At 36.6% G+C, this 17,356-nt stretch overlaps 1 protein-coding gene across 2 annotated transcripts in view; it reads left to right on the plus strand.

Annotated features, from left to right (window-relative positions):
• Positions 1-17,356, plus strand: part of AAGAB (alpha and gamma adaptin binding protein) — a 46,478-nt gene that overhangs the window by 3,414 nt on the left and 25,708 nt on the right. For both annotated transcript variants that reach the window (XM_069458548.1, XM_069458557.1), the window contains exons 2-5: positions 11,536-11,726; positions 11,844-11,940; positions 12,632-12,721; positions 15,681-15,764. In XM_069458548.1, the coding sequence (XP_069314649.1) occupies positions 11,536-11,726; positions 11,844-11,940; positions 12,632-12,721; positions 15,681-15,764 (462 nt within the window). The remainder of the gene's footprint in view (positions 1-11,535; positions 11,727-11,843; positions 11,941-12,631; positions 12,722-15,680; positions 15,765-17,356) is intronic.

A 17,356-nucleotide genomic window follows, 5' to 3' on the forward strand; every position in this document is an offset into this window, starting at 1 on the left:
AACTTGTTGCCCAGAGGACCTATATTAAATAGAGCATTATTTAATCTATATAATATTAAATATATTAAATATATATTAAAAAGAGCTTTATGCATGCCTGGTAGTCTTTAACGATGTCTGGATTTTCCCCAACTGAGTGAACTTCAAGTAGAGACATTATATATTGGTCATTCCTACTATATAGGATTAACATTAAAAATAAAGGTTGTTTTAGACTATTTCTAACATCCTTTCTAGTTGTAAAATTCTATGTTACTGTGTTAATTACTTGTTTTTATTTAAGATTATGTAATGCTTCTCAACTTGACTCTGGCATTCTTGATTTTTTTCTGTGTGTTTATTTTTTGAAAACTTAAGAATCAAACCTCATGTTAAGGTTGCAGTTAGACACTTGACTTGTGGAGTAGAAAATTTAACTTTTTGTGTTTGGAATTCAGATGCATTTACCCATAGAAACAATCCTCTGGTCCTTAGGTTTCCGAAACTGCAGAACCAAAAAGTTCAATTATATGATGGGTAAACTAGGCTTTGGAGAATTACACAGGTGAAGCCTGCTATCATTTATGACATTGCTTCTTTGGAAAGTATGCATTCTTCTGCAAGACCAGGGGTTTATTTCTAGGTCTGTTAGACTCCTAAACTTACAAAAGAATCTTAAAGTAATTTACTAAGGAGAACATTCTTATTTCAAAGGTAGAGCCTATTGTATAGCTTTGCCACCGATGTCTAGCAACAAAATAGGGATAAGAGCTTTTGTCATCTAATTTGCATTTTTCTGCAGCTGCTTGAGGTATTCTGAGTGGAGCCTTTTGATCTATTCTTGGAATAAGTAATAATTTTTGCCTAAGCAAAGTTGCTTATTTTGTTGTGGTAGGAGAACTCTGCCATTGATTGGATTGTATATTTCCAAGTCTTTATTTTCTTCAAAGGATGGAAGATTGGGCCAGCAAGATCCAGCACAAGAGCCTAGAGTTGTTATCACAGAGTGATTCAGTAGATGGTCAGACTAGAGTGGTGATTTCAGCTGGTGATCGGGGCAGGGGAAACAATTTTTTTTTAGGTATTATACTTACTATATTTTAAATTTTCAATTAACATTGAAAGAGGGCTTAAGATTTTTATGTTTATTAAAAGAAGGCTATCATGTCATCAATCTAAGGAGAAGGGAAAGCTTAAATACAAGTTTATATTCTCTCCAGACCCTTTTTTAAGAGGGACTTAAAAAACATGTCCACATTATGTTCCAGTATATGTGTATGTGAATTAAAGCTCAAAGAAGCTGTGGTTTTCCAAAGTTGTTCAGCTCATAAAAGTTGGGAAAGTTAAGATTCAATTCTAGTTCTATACATGTAAAATATGATCAAATTCTTGGCAACCAGAACTGTATGTATCCAAAGTGGAGGTGGGGATAGGAGAAATCGCAATAGACAGTTTTACTGCTAAAATGAGAACCCTTATTGCTCTCAAAATAAGTTTACATTTATTTTATTCTGCCATGGTAGTTGGAGCCTTAGTAGATGAAGTGTGATAAGTTAAATAAGAAATGAAAATGTCTCTATTAGCATCCAGTTTGTTTCTCTAGTTGTATAGTAGAGAATTTGACTCTTTTATTTTGTAGCGAAGGGGGGTGGGGGGGTGAAGGGGTGTCTCGCTATGTTGCTCAGGCTGATCTTGAACTACTCTTAATATATTTACAGGTATGTGCAACCATCATTACAGTCTGATTTTAGAACACTTTATCATCCTAGAAGGAACCTTGTGCCTTGAACTCCTGGCCTCCCACCTTGGCCTTCCAAAGTGCTGGGATTACAGGTGTAAGCCACTGTGCCCACTGAGAATTTGACATTGTGTGTGAAGTTTTAGACTAGTCTTTTAGCTATGGCTTGATGAGATTAATGATTATAAGGTGTTGTCTTTCCATTAAATGGCCTACCCATAAATAGGGGAGGGGATAGAGAGTAGGAGAAGAAATACCAGTGGAACAGTATTATACATCTGCCTATGTTGCACAAAACCATTTAAGATATGGACAGTATTGTCTCATCCTGGAAGATTCTGAGCATGTCTAGACTCAGACCTTTATTTCTGGGCCATCTAACTGCCTGTTTTTGTGTGGCAAAGGTAAAAATAGCTAGCAAGTATGCAGTGGTCATTTGGCTTGAACAACTTGCTGCCTTTTGCCCCATATAATTCCTCAACAAATAATAGCACTCAATAAATAATGAAATCGGATATAAAATCATTTTTTATAAGATTAAAGTATGAAACTTTTAATTTTTCTGGTAGGAATGATCAACTGGACATAATGTTGTATTTATGTTGGACCCAGCATATGCAGATACCACAAATACATCTCTAATAATTACTTATCCAGGAAGCGAGATTGATGTATGATAAGATGGATTAGGACAGTTGTGAAACTTTTAGTCTTTATTAAGTTTTAGGTTCAGTAACAACCCAGTTAGGGTTTAATTTTCCATACAGATCTATCTGATGTCTGGTTCTACACAGAAGTGGAGAAAAGTATCACCGTACTTGGATCAAATCAGACTACTCAGAGCAGGAAAATGTGTGATCATTTAGCAATAAACAGCACTGTGATGCTGATATAACAGAGTTGCCATTCTGTCTGAATTCTAATGGGATTATGCAGGATTTTTTGTGAGGAAAAAAACTGTATATTGATCACTAACTGCTATCCTCTTCTTTGTTGTATGACTTTTTTTTTTTGAGACAGAGTCTCACTCTTTTGCCCGGGCTAGAGTGAGTGCCGTGGCGTCAGCCTAGCTCACAGCAACCTCAAACTCCGGGGCTCAAGCGATCCTACTGCCTCAGCCTCCGAAGTAGCTGGGACTACAGGCATGCGCCACCATGCCCAGCTAATTTTTTCTATCTATATATATTTTAGTTGGCCAGATAATTTCTTTCTATTTTTAGTAGAGACGGGGTCTCACTCTTGCTCAGGCTGGTCTCGAATTCCTGACCTTGAGCGATCCACCCTCCTCGGCCTCCCAGAGTGCTAGGATTACAGGCGTGAGCCACCGCGCCTGGCCTTCGCTGTATGACTTTAAACAAATTAATTTCATTCCACAAATATTTACCAAATACCTTCACATGTGCCATCCATTGTTCTAAGTACCTATTAATAAAATATTATGTGCCCTGCTCACCTACCTCATCAGTAAAATGAGGGCATTGTCTCCCAAAAATCTTACGTGATTTCTTAGCAGCCTTATTGGGGTATAATTTAAATACTATACGATCTGCCTGTTTTAAGCATATAATTCAGTGATTTTTAATACGGGTTTGTGCAACCATCATTACAATCTGATTTTAGAGCACTTTATCATCCCAGAAGGAACCTTGTGCCTATTTGCAGTCATGCCTCATTCCCACCAGTAGCTCTAGGCAACCACTAGTATACTTTCTGTCTTTATAGATTTGCCTTTTCTGGACATTTTATATAATTGGAATCATATAATAGGTGGTCTTTTGTATAGCTTGTTTCACTTAGCATAATGTTTTTGAGTTCATCCATATTGTAGCATGTACTTCATATTTCATTGCATGGATGTACCACAATTTGTTTATCCCTTCATCAGTTGATGGATATTGAGTTGTTTCCACTTTTTGGCTATTGTGAATAATGCTGTTATAAACATTCTTGTACAAGTTTTCATGTGGATATATGTTTTCATTTTTCTTGGGTAGATGCCCAGGAGTGAAATTGCTGGGTCATATGGTAAGTTTGTGTTTAGTATTTTAAGAAACTGCCAAACCATTTTCCAAAGTGCCTGTACCATTTTACATTCCCATCCGCAGTATACGAGGATTCCATTTCTCTACGTCTTTGACCACACTTGTTATTGTCTATATTTTTTACTATAGCCATTCCAGTTGGTATGAAGTAGTATCTCATTATAGTTATGATTTGCATTTCCTTAATAACTAAAGATGTTGAGAATCTTTTCCTGTGCATATAGTCCACTTATATGTTAATTTATTCTTTGGTGAAATGTCTATTCAAATCTTTTTTGCCCACTTTTAAATTGTTTTTTTTTTTGTCTTCTTATTAATGAAAAAGTTCTTTATTACAAGTTCCTTATCCATATATAATTCACAAATATTTTCTTCCATTCTGTGGCTTGGTTTTTGGTTTTCTTGTTGGTGTCTTTTGCAACACAAAAGTTTTTAATTTTGATGAAGTCCTATTTATCAATGATCCATTGACTGTGTATTGCCCAATAATGATTTTACCCTTTTTGAAGGACCTTTTGGATGTTGGGACATTGGATCTGTTAGCTCTATGACACTTTCTGATGGGCAAAGCTAATATCTGAGCACAAGGGCTACAAAGTAAATATTCTTTATTAAATTTATTCTGTTTTGGAAAATTCATCTAGACATGTTTGCCTTTTTTCAGAGTAAATTAGCATCTGTTGCAGATATTGTTGTCATCCTGAACAGACATTGACATTTCTTATAAAGTATTATTACTTGATGCTGATTTGTTTGTGAAAATTACCATTTGAATATGAAAATTATTTTCATCTTAAAATTGTCCTTTAGGCTTATGTATTCTTTCTTCCATAAAACTGTCATTCATAGGTTATTTTCAAAGCATCTAAGATGAATTTGCCAAATAATTTTTATGGTTAATAATCAAAGAAGACACTTGTAAGAGATTTATAAGATATAAATGGAAAACATTTGTGTCTGGGGTGGGAGGTTATGATGCCTGGCTGTAATGACTAGTTTCAGCTCTTTGAGAAAGAATAAAACCAACTTTACATTCTAGAATTTTATTTTGTTTTATGAATACGGCTAGGGCAACCATTAGGTTTCTTTGCTTTAGATCAAGGTTTCTCAACTTTAGTACTGTTGACATTTTGGGCCAGATAATTCTTTGTTGTGTGGGGCTGTCCTGTGCATTGTAGGATGTTCAGCGGTATTGTTGACCTCTACTCACTGTATACTAGTAGCTTCTCCATACTTGTGACAACCAAAAATGTCTTCAGTTGTTGACATTATGTCCTCAGAGGGGAAAATCACATTCCTATGGAGAACCACTGCATTAGAAGTATATTTAGAACTAGCAATGGAATTCAAAGAAGCCCCTCCCCCACAAATATGGATGGGAATTGTCCATCAGCTGTACCACTAGTATTGACAGAGTGGCCTTTGCATTCAGCCCATAAAACTTATAGGCTCATGGTTCATGCTTGGCCCTCAAAACACTTCTCCATATTTTCTCTCTCCCCTTCATGCCAGCTTCTTTATGTTTTGTGTGCATGTTTGTCTCTGACTGCATTGTGAGGTCCCCTACAGGCAAGCAGAGATGATGCATCCCCCACCTGCCCCAATTATTATAAAATGAAACTCTAGTGACCAATTCCAGACAACTATTGGGACAAAGTAAACTTGAGGAAAAGGAAGAGAACTGGGTTGGATTTCCTCTGTTTCAATTTTTAAAACTTTTTCACTGTGATATAATAAGCCCCAGAGCATGTAGAAATGAGAAGTTAGAGTGTGACCAGAGAAAAGGGGTGTGTCAAGCAGAGGTAATTAAGTGTCATAAGCAAACCAGAATCTCTGTGCTGTTGTGAAGGGGCTTAAAGATTGCTTTAACTCAATCCAGTTATTCTTCTCTCAGCAACTTAATACTGCTCCAGCGATTGACCGGTCAAATAGACTAAAACAAATATTACATACACTTGCACCAGCTGGCTGGAGTATAATTACTCAGGGAATTCCAGATACTAATTTCTTGACATTTTCCTGTGTAAACTTCTAGCACTAATGTTACACAGGCTACACAGGCTACAAAGGCCCTTTACATTGAAGTGATATGATTTACTCTTAGTACTTAAGGAATAATCTGTTAGTTAGTAAGTGCTACAAAGTATTTGACAGAACAGCATCCTACTTATATGACATTTTCATGAAATTGTGGCTTAGAAATTGTAACTAGTTGCAACAATATGGATCCATTATGATTTTTAAAGATCTCTGTTTTGCCTTGCTGGTTAAAGAAAACTCTGAATTTCATATTTGTTCCTAAATCGTATTTTGCTCAATTCTTTTCTTTCATAATGGCTACTTTTCCTTTTAGCTGACATCAGACTCTGCTGCCTCCTATATTTTCCTAATTATTTTTTCTTCTGTCTCAGTGTATGCCTTAACAATGGGAAGCAAAATTTGAGAAGGCATATTTTAGGGGGTGGTCAGAGGTGGAAGGGAGTGGCCAGAGCAGCTTAAAGGAGGTGATTACTTCCTAATTGTAATATTTCTTACTAACTCTCTTCAGTGTGTTTCTAACCTACCCTCTAGTCAGGAATGCTGTCACAAATGGGAAAAACTAAATTGGGAAGAAGGAAATAAATATTTACTGTGCTCAGTGTCTGTGCTTTCTTCTACATTGTTTCATTTAATTAAGAAGCCATTTGAGGATTATTTTTGAGCCATTTGCAGGTGAGGAAATGAGACACAGAGAGGTTAATCTTTCCAAGGCCCAGCAAAGGGCCAGCATTCAAACGCAGGTCGGGAGGGAGAGGAACTTTGGGTCTCCAGAAGAGTAGATACCATGAAAGATTCTCATATCTGGGGTAAGAGTTTTTGATGCCTGTCTGTAAAGGCACTTTCAGTTTATGAGATAGAATACAACCAACTTTGCATTCTCAGAAAAGTGCTGGTTTCTGGAAGGACCTTCTTGCTTTAAGGTGGCAGCTATCACTTGCCTCAGGGCATAGCAAATATGATTTAACCACTGAATAACTTTTCTTCACAAAGAATGTCATGATTTGTTAAGTGCATATTAATTCTACTGGTATTAAATGTGTACTTAATTATTCTATTACCGAAGGAAATATGAAAAAAACAAAACAATATCAATGTACCTGGTTTGGAATGCACTTTGTTTTGGCTGAGGTGGATAGATGAGGGGGTGAGATCAGGGTGGGGGTGTGTGTGTGTGTGTGTGTGTGTGTGAAAATGGATATTTGTGGTGTTTTGGGAATTCACCTTGAACTTCAGTCTGCTTCCTAATTCATGCTAAAGAGAGTATTATCTCCTATTGATTCTGAAGCATAGAAAGCTAGCTGCTTCTTTTCTTTCATTTGGTGGCATACTGCACGTACACTTTCTCTGAAGGAAGGAATATTAGGATGGATAGGGAGTAGTGCAGCGCTGGGCAAGAGGAAAGGGAGATGTTGTGTTACTAAGCTGAAATGTCTTGGCATCCAGCTTCCTTCAAATCTCTTGAATTTTCCTTTTCAATAACCTGTCATGTGGAATTATAGAGGAAATAAGTTTGCCAAGGAAGTGAAAAAGTAAATAGGAGTTACTGGAGAATTGGAGAATTGATGGCTGTGTAAAAACAGTTTCTCAAATAGGGAAAGAGGTTTATACTTGCACTTAAAACTGAAGGAAGGTTTATACTTGCTACTGGAACTAGGGTGACATTTAATTTCCCATATAAAAGCACTACAAATTCACTATTGTAAGCTGTGAAACCAAGTTTGCACTAACAGACTTGGCAATTAATCACCTAGTGTTTGTCTCTTAAAAAATGATGTATTACAGCTCCACCAGGTGGCTGCCAGCAATGTGAATGAGACAGGCTGACATCCACCAGGAGGAGGGTGAAGCTGCTCTTGATTTTACTTGTGCATATCTGAGTTGTCTACATAAAAATTCAGTTTAATGAAGGGCAAAGAAAGAAGACCATTGGAGGTTTTTCTAGGAAGTCTGCCTGGCCAAAACAAAAACAAAAAAATACCCTCAAGATCACTGTGACTCACCTTTGACGTATAAATACCCAAATGCCATAGTTTTCTGATGTGTTAACAGTGCTGCAGGTCCATGTATAACGGTGCCCTCATTCTTGCTATTATTTTTGGTGTTCCTAAAAGGGCAGAGGATATTTTAGGTCCATAGGTTTGTTTTGGCTTGTGACTGTTGGAGACTTGAGTATGATTTAGCTCAGATGCTAAATATCATAACATCACAGTGTGGCAGGAAAGAATGCTGGTGACCTGAATTCAGTTTTAGGCTCTGCTCCTATTAGGCGAGTGGCTTATTTTTTCTGGGCCTCAGTTTTCTCATCTGTGAAATGAGTGAATTACATCAGCTGATCACTAGAAACTCTTAGCCATGTGCATAAACATTTGAATAATTTTGTTGTAATTTGAAAAAGAATAAACTTGTTAAGCATTTGAAGCCAAATAGGAAAGATGAGGGAGGAAAGCTATATTGAGTGTAGACATTTACATTTTTTAAATTAAACTCTACATTATGATATTGATGTTAAGAACAAGAATGAGACAGCCTTCAACATTCTCTCCTTAGTTTTAATATGGCACAGATGTGATAATAAAGTCCATATGCAGCCTTGCAGAAAGTATCTGATTAGACATGAAATGTTAAAAATGAAAAAAAAAATCTGATAAGTAAATTGAGCTATCAGCTTGTTTTAGGCAGCACAGAGAACTAAAAAAAACAATACAAAACAAAAAAAAAAACCTACCAGCTACTAAAACATTGAAATGTGAAATACATTGTCCCAACTTACTGGTTCTGTTCCCATCTAGGTTTAGAGAAAAGAGAAAGAGTTTCTTTCTGTGTGTTAAGTAAGTATTTTAATCATTTAAAAATCAAAGAGTATAAAATTGAAATCATAAGAGTTCTGAGTAACAAACATTGGTGTGTTCTTTTGTATTCTAAACATTAATAAAATGAACAAACCTTAATGGATCCAAATATTCTAAATTGCATTCAGTAATTATGCCATTTTGATTGATTTTGTTTTTCTTGTTAGTTGAAGATGCTGATTTGAAAAAAGCATAACCCAAATTTGATTCTAGTTTTTAACTCTACAACCAGTTTAGGAAATACCAAGAACTGATTGTGGCAATGATAGGAATGTTAGTCTCTTTGCCTTTGAACTTTGCCCCTTAAAAATGAGTAAATTCATTACTGTATTTTATTCTTTGTTTCCCCCCTTTAAAAAAATAATCAAGTCAAGTCCCGTGTAGTGGCATGTGCCTGTAAGTGCCAGCCAATCATGAGGCCGAGGCAGGAGGATTGTTTGCTCCCGGGAGTTCCAGGTTACAGAAAGCTATGAACAATAACGTGCCTTGTCGCTCCTACCTGGGTGACAGAGTGAGACCCTCTCTCTGGGGAAAAAAAGTTAGTTTTGTAATGTACCTTTATATACAACCTTAAGTTTATTTTAAATTTAATTTTTTTTTTGTTAAAAAAGGTGCTTTTCATTTTTCAGAAGACAAGTTCCTCCTAATAACCATGACTTTACCAACATACACACTTTGCATATTATTATACATTACATACACACTTTGCATATTATTATACATTATCCCTAGCAGTCTTCTGGACTAAATAATTTCCCCATATATTTATGTTGAGCAAAAGTGATGGCAACTTTCCAAATATATAATCTTAGCTCTGGATCTTAAAATCTAACTTCTAGTTTTCAGTGTTCTACTAATTATGAGTTTGAGGCATATATTTTTGTTTTTTGTTTTTTTTAGGTTATTTATTTATTTTTTATTTCAGCATATTACGGGAGTACAAATGTTTAGGTTACATATATTGCCTTTGCCCCACCTGAGTCAGAGCTTTAAGCGTGTCCATCCCCCAGACAGTGGGCACTGCGTGTATTAGGTGTGAATATACCCATCCCCTCCTCCTCCCTCCCACCTGACTGACACCCAATGAATGTTACTACTATATGTGCACATAAGTGTTGATCAGTTAATACCAATTTGATGGTGAGTACATGTGATGCTTGTTTTTCCATTCTTGTGATTCTTCACTTAGTAGAATGGGCTCTAGCTCTATCCAGGATAATACAAGATGGGCTAGATCACCGTTGTTTTTCGTGGCTGAGTAGAATTCCATGAGATATATATATATATATACACATACCACATTTTATTAACCCACTCATGTATTGATGGGTACTTGGGTTGTTTCCACATCTTTGCAATTGTGAATTGTGCTGCTATAAACATTTTAGTGCAGATATCTTTTTTATAGAATGTCTTTTCCTCTGGGGAGATGCCCAGTAATGGGATTGCTGGATCAAATGATAGTTCTACTTAGAGCTCTTTGAGGTGTCTCCATAATACTTTCCACAGAGGTTGTACTAGTTTGCAGTCCCACCAGCAGTGTATGAGTGTTCCTATCTCTCTGCAACCACGCCAACATTTATTGTTTTGGGACTTTTTGATAACTCACTGGAGTTAAGTGATATCTCATTGTGGCTTTGATTTGCATTTCCCTGATTAGAGATGTTGAAAATATTGCATGCTACACATTCAATAAAGGGCTGTTAACTAGAATCTATATAGAACTCAGGAAAATCAGCAAGGAAAAAATCAAACAGCCCATCAAAAAGTAGGCAAAGGACATGAACAGAAACTTTTCAAAAGAAGATAGACTAATGGCCAAAAAATATATGAAAAAATGCTCACATCTCTAATCATCAGAGAAATGCAAATCAAAACCACAATTGAGGCATATTTTACATGTTCCTCTTACTATGCATTAAAAAGCAGTTGTGACCATTTGCTCTATATTCTTCTAATAAGCCAATTAGTGGCATTTCATTTTACTTCTGTAAGCTCATTTTCCCCATTTGTATAAAATGAAGGTGGGGTTATGGGTGTGAGAGATGGGAGTTTGGGATAGAACAAATTTCCAATGTCTCTTCCAGTCCTAAATATTGTAGGACATGAGGGAAGCAAAATACTTCTATGGCTTTGTGACTACATGTGTATATATTTATTTGTTCATCATTGACTTGTCTCTTACTGTGAGGATTTCCTATTATGCACTTGGATTTCTGAAAGATTTAGTTACAATTAAAACATTTACAGTAATTTGCTTGGCTACTATAGATTTAAAATTTGCCAGCAGTGTCTTCATCAAACAAGGATTTGGATTGGCTTTCAGACTGTGAACAAGACTGAATACAAATGGAACTGGGGTCATTTATCTGTAGCCATTCATTCTTTCATTTTATTAATTTAATTAATGTCTAAGCATTTGGTCCAAGCAGCATATGTAGCTCTTCTAGTTTATTAATGGTTTAGCCTTAATCTTATATTCCTTTTAGCTTGTGATAAGAACAAAGTAGAGATTCTATAAGATTTTTATAATCTTCTACCTCCCATGAAGTACTTAAGCAATAAAATAAATGCAGCTGTCATTCTTTCTCTTCTACTTGCTCTTTTCTGGATATCTGGTTAGATGATGATTTTCTCTCATCTAGTATCTAGTTTTTTGCATTCTTAAAGGAAAAAAACCAATGTCTTAAATTATGTCACCATTGATCAAATGATCAATGATCAAATGATCAGAGAAGAAAATGACCTAATAAATGCAGAGCTCTTTGAAATCCTTGCACAAAGGGAAACAGCCAAAGTACCAGATTAATTTGGTATCTTATTGAGAAAATTGACCAACGTATATTGGTTTTTTACTTTCCTTTGTAATGTTGTGTCATTTATTTAGATATCCTTGGAATAGAAGATCTTACTGTGGAAGTGACTTCCAATGATGCTGTGAGATTTTATCCCTGGACCATTGATAATAAATACTATTCAGCGGATATCAATCTATGTGTGGTGCCAAACAAATTTCTTGTCACTGCAGAGATTGCGGAGTCTGTCCAAGCATTTGTGGTTTACTTTGACAGCACACAAGTAAGACTTGTTTTTCATAGAGTTTTGAATAAGAAATTATTGTGTGCTTCTCCCCCTACATTTTCTGTGAGTTTCTTACATGTCTGTCTTCTGTTCGTTTGTTTTTGCTCCCTCTAGAAATCAGGTCTTGATAGTGTCTCCTCATGGCTTCCACTGACAGAAGCATGGTTACCTGAGGTGATGATCTTGGTCTGTGATAGGGTATCTGAAAATGGTAAGGCACACAGATGGGATGGTAGTTGGTATGTACGTTTGCTATGCAATAGGTAAACAGAGTACACCTATTTCCTTAACTTAGAACAGTACATCTCATGTCACTTTATTACTTTACAAAAATATTCGCAGCTATTTTTCTTTGGAATTTTGTAATATTTCCTTTTTTTTTAAGAATGGATACTTTGTGTTTGAGAAATCGTCTTCTTTTTTTTTTTTTTGAGACAGAGTCTCACTTTGTTGCCCGGGCTAGAGTGCCGTGGCGTCAGCTTAGCTCACAGCAACCTCAGACTCCTCAGCTTAAGCGATCCTACTGCCTCAGCCTCCCAAGTAGCTGGGACAACAGGCATGCGCCACTATGCCCGGCTAATTTTTCTATATATATTTTTAGTTGTCCATATAATTTCTTTCTATTTTTAGTAGAGACGGGGTCTCGCTCTTGCTCAGGCTGGTCTCGAACTCCTGACCTTGAGCGATCCACCCGCCTCGGCCTCCCAGAGTGCTAGGATTACAGGCGTGAGCCACCGTGCCCGGCCAGAAATCGTCTTCTTTATATTATTTTATTTTAGATACCTAGAATAAATTTAGAATAACATAGACATTAAGGGAATACATTGAGATTTGTGGAGAGCATTGCAGGGGTATTCATGTTTTATTTTTACTTATAAAGATTCTTTTGCACATTATTTTAGGTGTAAACCGACAAAAAGCTCAAGAATGGTGCATCAAACATGGCTTTGAATTAGTAGAACTTAGTCCAGAGGAGTTACCAGAGGAAGATGGTAAGTGTTTATGTGTTAGTGTAATAGAAAACATGGCATTTAGATTGAGATATGAGAGATTATTTTAATTCAGAGAAGAAGAATCACAGTGAAATTCAAGAAATATTTTTTCCCCAGCTGTTTGAAAAGATCTGTGCAGAATTCACTGATGTGGTCTTACCATTAATGTAGTAATCCATTTATTTAGTTTCACCATCCATTTTAGGACTTTTGAAAATGTTGTTTGTTTTTCTTATGGATAAAGGTAAAGGATTTTTATGTAAAATCTTTGTCATTTCCCCAATCCCTTATCCTTTTCCACTGTCAGAGGAGAGTTAGACCTATCTATAGTCATAGATAAAGCTTATGTGTCTTATTTCAAATTCACAGTAACCTAAGGCTGAATTCCCAGGAACTCCAGGGGGCATGGCAGACCTATTTCTATATCTTTTGGACTTTTGAAACCAAAAATAGATCCAGAATGTCTTCTCCCCCTGTACCGCCACCCCCCCCCCCCAATAGATCTACATTAACTGCCTTCTCCTGCAGTCTGGACTTTCTATTTATTCCCTCTCTTCTTCTTCCCTCCCCCTTTTCTTTTCTCTTTTTTTCTTCTTCCAAGTATAGCTATTGTGGGATCTACCGGGATAAAATGGCTTTTGGCCCACCAAAACCTTATAATCTGGTACAAGAGATAAAATGTATATGCAAATAATTGAATTATCAAGTGGAATGCCATAAGTATTATAGAAAAAATACTGGTGCCCTGGTATTTCAGAGACAGGAGAGATTATTTCTGTTTAGGAACTCAGAGACTGTGTTGGCACCATGAACTCTTCACATGTCACCTGTTCCATGGGGAAGAAGTGGAAAAAGTACTAGACTTAGAGGACTAGTGGAAGGATGGCATTGAAAAGATGCCAGTTGTTCGAAAAGACATTCTAGGCAGGGGCAACCAGTATGAATTAAAGTACATAGATAGGACATAATCAGTCATTATATGAAACCTATTTTTTTTTTAAAGTAATTAAGAAATATTTTTTTATATTCTGACTTATTTAGAATTTTTCAAAAATGCTGTTATATTTGAGAATAAAACCCTTCCAAAGAAAAAGAGAACAAAAATGAAATAAAAGGGCTGATTTTTCTCCTTGTACCTTTTTAAGAATATTGAAGATCAGCAAAAACAATTTCTCTTTCTGTGTTTTTCTGGGTCCCCTAAAACTTGTGCCCTGTTTTGTGTATGTGAACGTATGTGTAATTGGTTATTTCTGGTACTACATTTTTTTCTCTGTCCTACTGTCTTTGGGAATCAGTATTTGACCATTACCATTTTGGAATCTCTGCTTCTTTATATCACTATACTTCTTGCCCTTTGTCCAAACAATGTACTTGTATTAATTCAGTTTAATCTTAAAATAGGTTTTTTGACATGTCATCTGTAGGTAAGGTAATGAAAACTTTCTTAATTTTTTTTAATACAAGCTGTTCCCAAGCTGTATTCCCTCATCTTTTATTTGCATGTATTATTCGAACATCAGTATGGGACTTTATGCTCATTTGTATTAAATTTCATCTTATTACTTCTAGCTCTTCATTTCAGACCACAGTTTTGGTTCCTGTTTATATCATCTAAACATTCTTTCAAGAATTAAGTCATTCATAGTTAAGATAAACATGCCTCTTATGTCTTCATCTAATCATTGGTGGTAATAAATTCATCTCTGTATAGTGTTTTCAGTTTAGTCCTTGCCATATTTCTGTTAGGTTGGTATTCTTTAAATGACTCATCAATCCATTAAATATTTGCTGAGTGCCTGCTGTCTTTCAGGCACCATGTTAGACATTGGGCATGTTGAACTCAATAAGACAAGATTCCTGCCCTCAAGGAGTTTCCAGTCTAGAGGGGAAAGTTACACCAGCAAATCATTAGTTCCAGTGCACCTCTCCTGGAGTGCATGGAGTGCTGTCATCCCTGCTTTTCTTTGAAGATAGCATATGCGATTTGAGCTTAACCAATAGCTAATAAGGGACAGACCCTGGGATCAAATTAATATCTTCTGACTTCTAATTCTGTGTTCTTCCTGTTAAACCACCCAGGGCCAGGCCAGGCCACTAGAGACAAGTTCTCTGTATTCCGTAAACTCTTAGGACACTTTTCTTTTTCAAGCACATGAAAACTGTTTCTGCTGTTATTTTCCATTTGCTGTCTTATAATCCTCAGTATTTAAAGGGTCTCCATTTTCTTTGTATGCAGTCATACCTATGTTGTAGCTAAGAACACCACCTTATTATTGATGTACTCACTGGGATTACTGCCCTGTTATTTTGGGTCGTATCAGTCAAATTCAAGAAATAGGATAGTACCAATAGTAAACTAAGTAAACTAGTTGTAATGACCCCTTTCCTGTCTCTTACACTTATAGTTACAGTAATTTCACTTCTCACTCTTAAACTGTCTTTCCCTAATCAAAAAGTTCTTCTCTAGATTATCTGTCATAAATAACACTTATTATTCTATGGTTCTCAGCAGAAGATAGAGCATTTATAGGATTTTATAGCATACTAAGAGGACCATTCCTGTCCTCAGGAAACTCATTCTCCATAGATGACCAAGACTGGTATCTCTGGTACTATGCCAGGATTATGTAATTAGTAAAGTCTTACATTTTCAGGAGAATGTGAGTGGATTCCATTGGTGAGGCAACAGGGATAACTTTATTTTATATAACTCTCTTATAATGTGTGTTTATTTAATTATTTTAGTTTCTAGAATATTCTTACCAGGAGCTCTAAGCTCTGTATTTGCTTTTTCTTCCCTTATTACCTAAGTTAGAGTATGTATTAACAACTAAATAAGATAATTAAACCATAGTTATTTGAAAATACGGTTTGGAGGACATATACATACATTTATATAAATGTATATGTATGTATGTGAGTGTGTATATAAATATATATATTCCTCCTCTCTGATTAGATGACTTCCCAGAATCTACAGGAGTAAAGCGAATTGTACAAGCCTTGAATGCCAATGTCTGGTCCAATGTTGTGATGAAGAACGGTAAGTAACGTGGGGCTAAAGTCATTTTTTCCCCCGGTTCCTTGTAAGTTTTAAATTATTCGGATACATGTGGAACTATTAGGATTATTTGAAATCTATGGATTTATTCCAATTTCAAGTCCCTGGTTGAAGGAAGAGCCAAAAGTAGCATTTCTAGGAATTTTTAATACATGTTAATAGTTAATTCATAGGAATTTAGAGGTTGCCTGTAACATGCCCAGCATTGTCTTTGGCTTTGAGAAATACCTCCAAAATTGTAAGACATGAACACTATCATTAGGAAGCACCTATCCCAGCTGTGGAATCCAAGTGTACACTTTTCACGTGCCAGGTAGCTATGCAAGACAGTCTATGATAAGCGCAGAATGATTGATGCAGGCGGTAAGTGCACAGAGTCAGGGCCATTGTGTTAGGCTCAAGTACACGGAGAGAGCTTCAGGAAGAAAGTGGGTGCTGATGGTAGTTATCATGAGATAGTCAAGATTTAGGTTGATGAAAGCGGAGAATGACAACCAGTGGAGAAAGCATGGCATTCATAATAATGTTCTAAGGTCACTAGCAGAATCTTACTTACCAGGTGGAGCTAGCTTAGAGAGAGGCCTGAATGCTAGGCAGGAGAATTTGGGCTTTTTCCTACAGGAATTGGTGAATCACTGGAGATTTTTTAACAAGGGAGTGATACAAAGAAATTGGCGTCTTTGAACGGTTAATGTCATGGTGGTGTGCAGAGGGTTCTGGCAGTTGAAGGAAGTCAGGGTAGAGTCTGAGGTCAGAGAGACCAGAGCTGTTGCAGCAGCTCAAGAGTGAGGTGTTTGGGCCTGGGCTAATGTGCTGGCAGTGGCCATGGGGCCTCTGGAAGGCTGGATCTGAAATGCAGTCAGAAGCGGGTAGGCTAGTTGGCACACACTAACCTCTTGTAGTCTGCATTAGTTTGCTAGGGCTTCGGTAAGAAAATACTACAAACTAGATGACTTAGAACAACATGAATTTATTGTCTCATGGTTTTGAAAGCCAGAAGTCCAAAATTAACATGTCCTCTGGGCCATGCTCCCTCTGAAGGTGCTAGGGAGGGATCTATTCCAGGTCTGTCTTCTAACTTCTGGTAGTTCCTTGGCTTGTGGCAGCATAACTCCACGTGGCATTCTCCCTGTGTGCCTGTGTCTAGATTTCTTCCTTTTTATAATGACAACAGTCATTTTGAATTAGAGGTCCACCCTACTGCATTTCAGTATGACCTCATCTTAACTAATTACATCTGCAATGAACCTGTCTCCAAATAAGGTCACATTCTGAGGTACTGGAGGTTAGAACATCAAGATATGAATTAGGTGAGAGGGATACAATGCAATCCATAGCATAGTCTTTTAGGAATTGCTGCCTATGTAACGTTTTTCTTTTTTGTAGCTGTTGGCCACCTAAACTAGTGTGCTATGCTGAGTGAAACACTACAGAAGGAAATGAGAAAAATATTTTACAGTGGGCCTGCCATATCTTCCCTGAATAAAGGATCAAGTGGAAGATCAGTTTTATAGAAGTAGAATATTTCACCTCAATTTTTGGTAGTCACTTGAGTGTTAAGAGAGATGGGCACC

This window comes from Eulemur rufifrons, chromosome 2, assembly GCF_041146395.1.
Source record: "Eulemur rufifrons isolate Redbay chromosome 2, OSU_ERuf_1, whole genome shotgun sequence".
Classification (NCBI taxonomy): domain Eukaryota; kingdom Metazoa; phylum Chordata; class Mammalia; order Primates; family Lemuridae; genus Eulemur; species Eulemur rufifrons.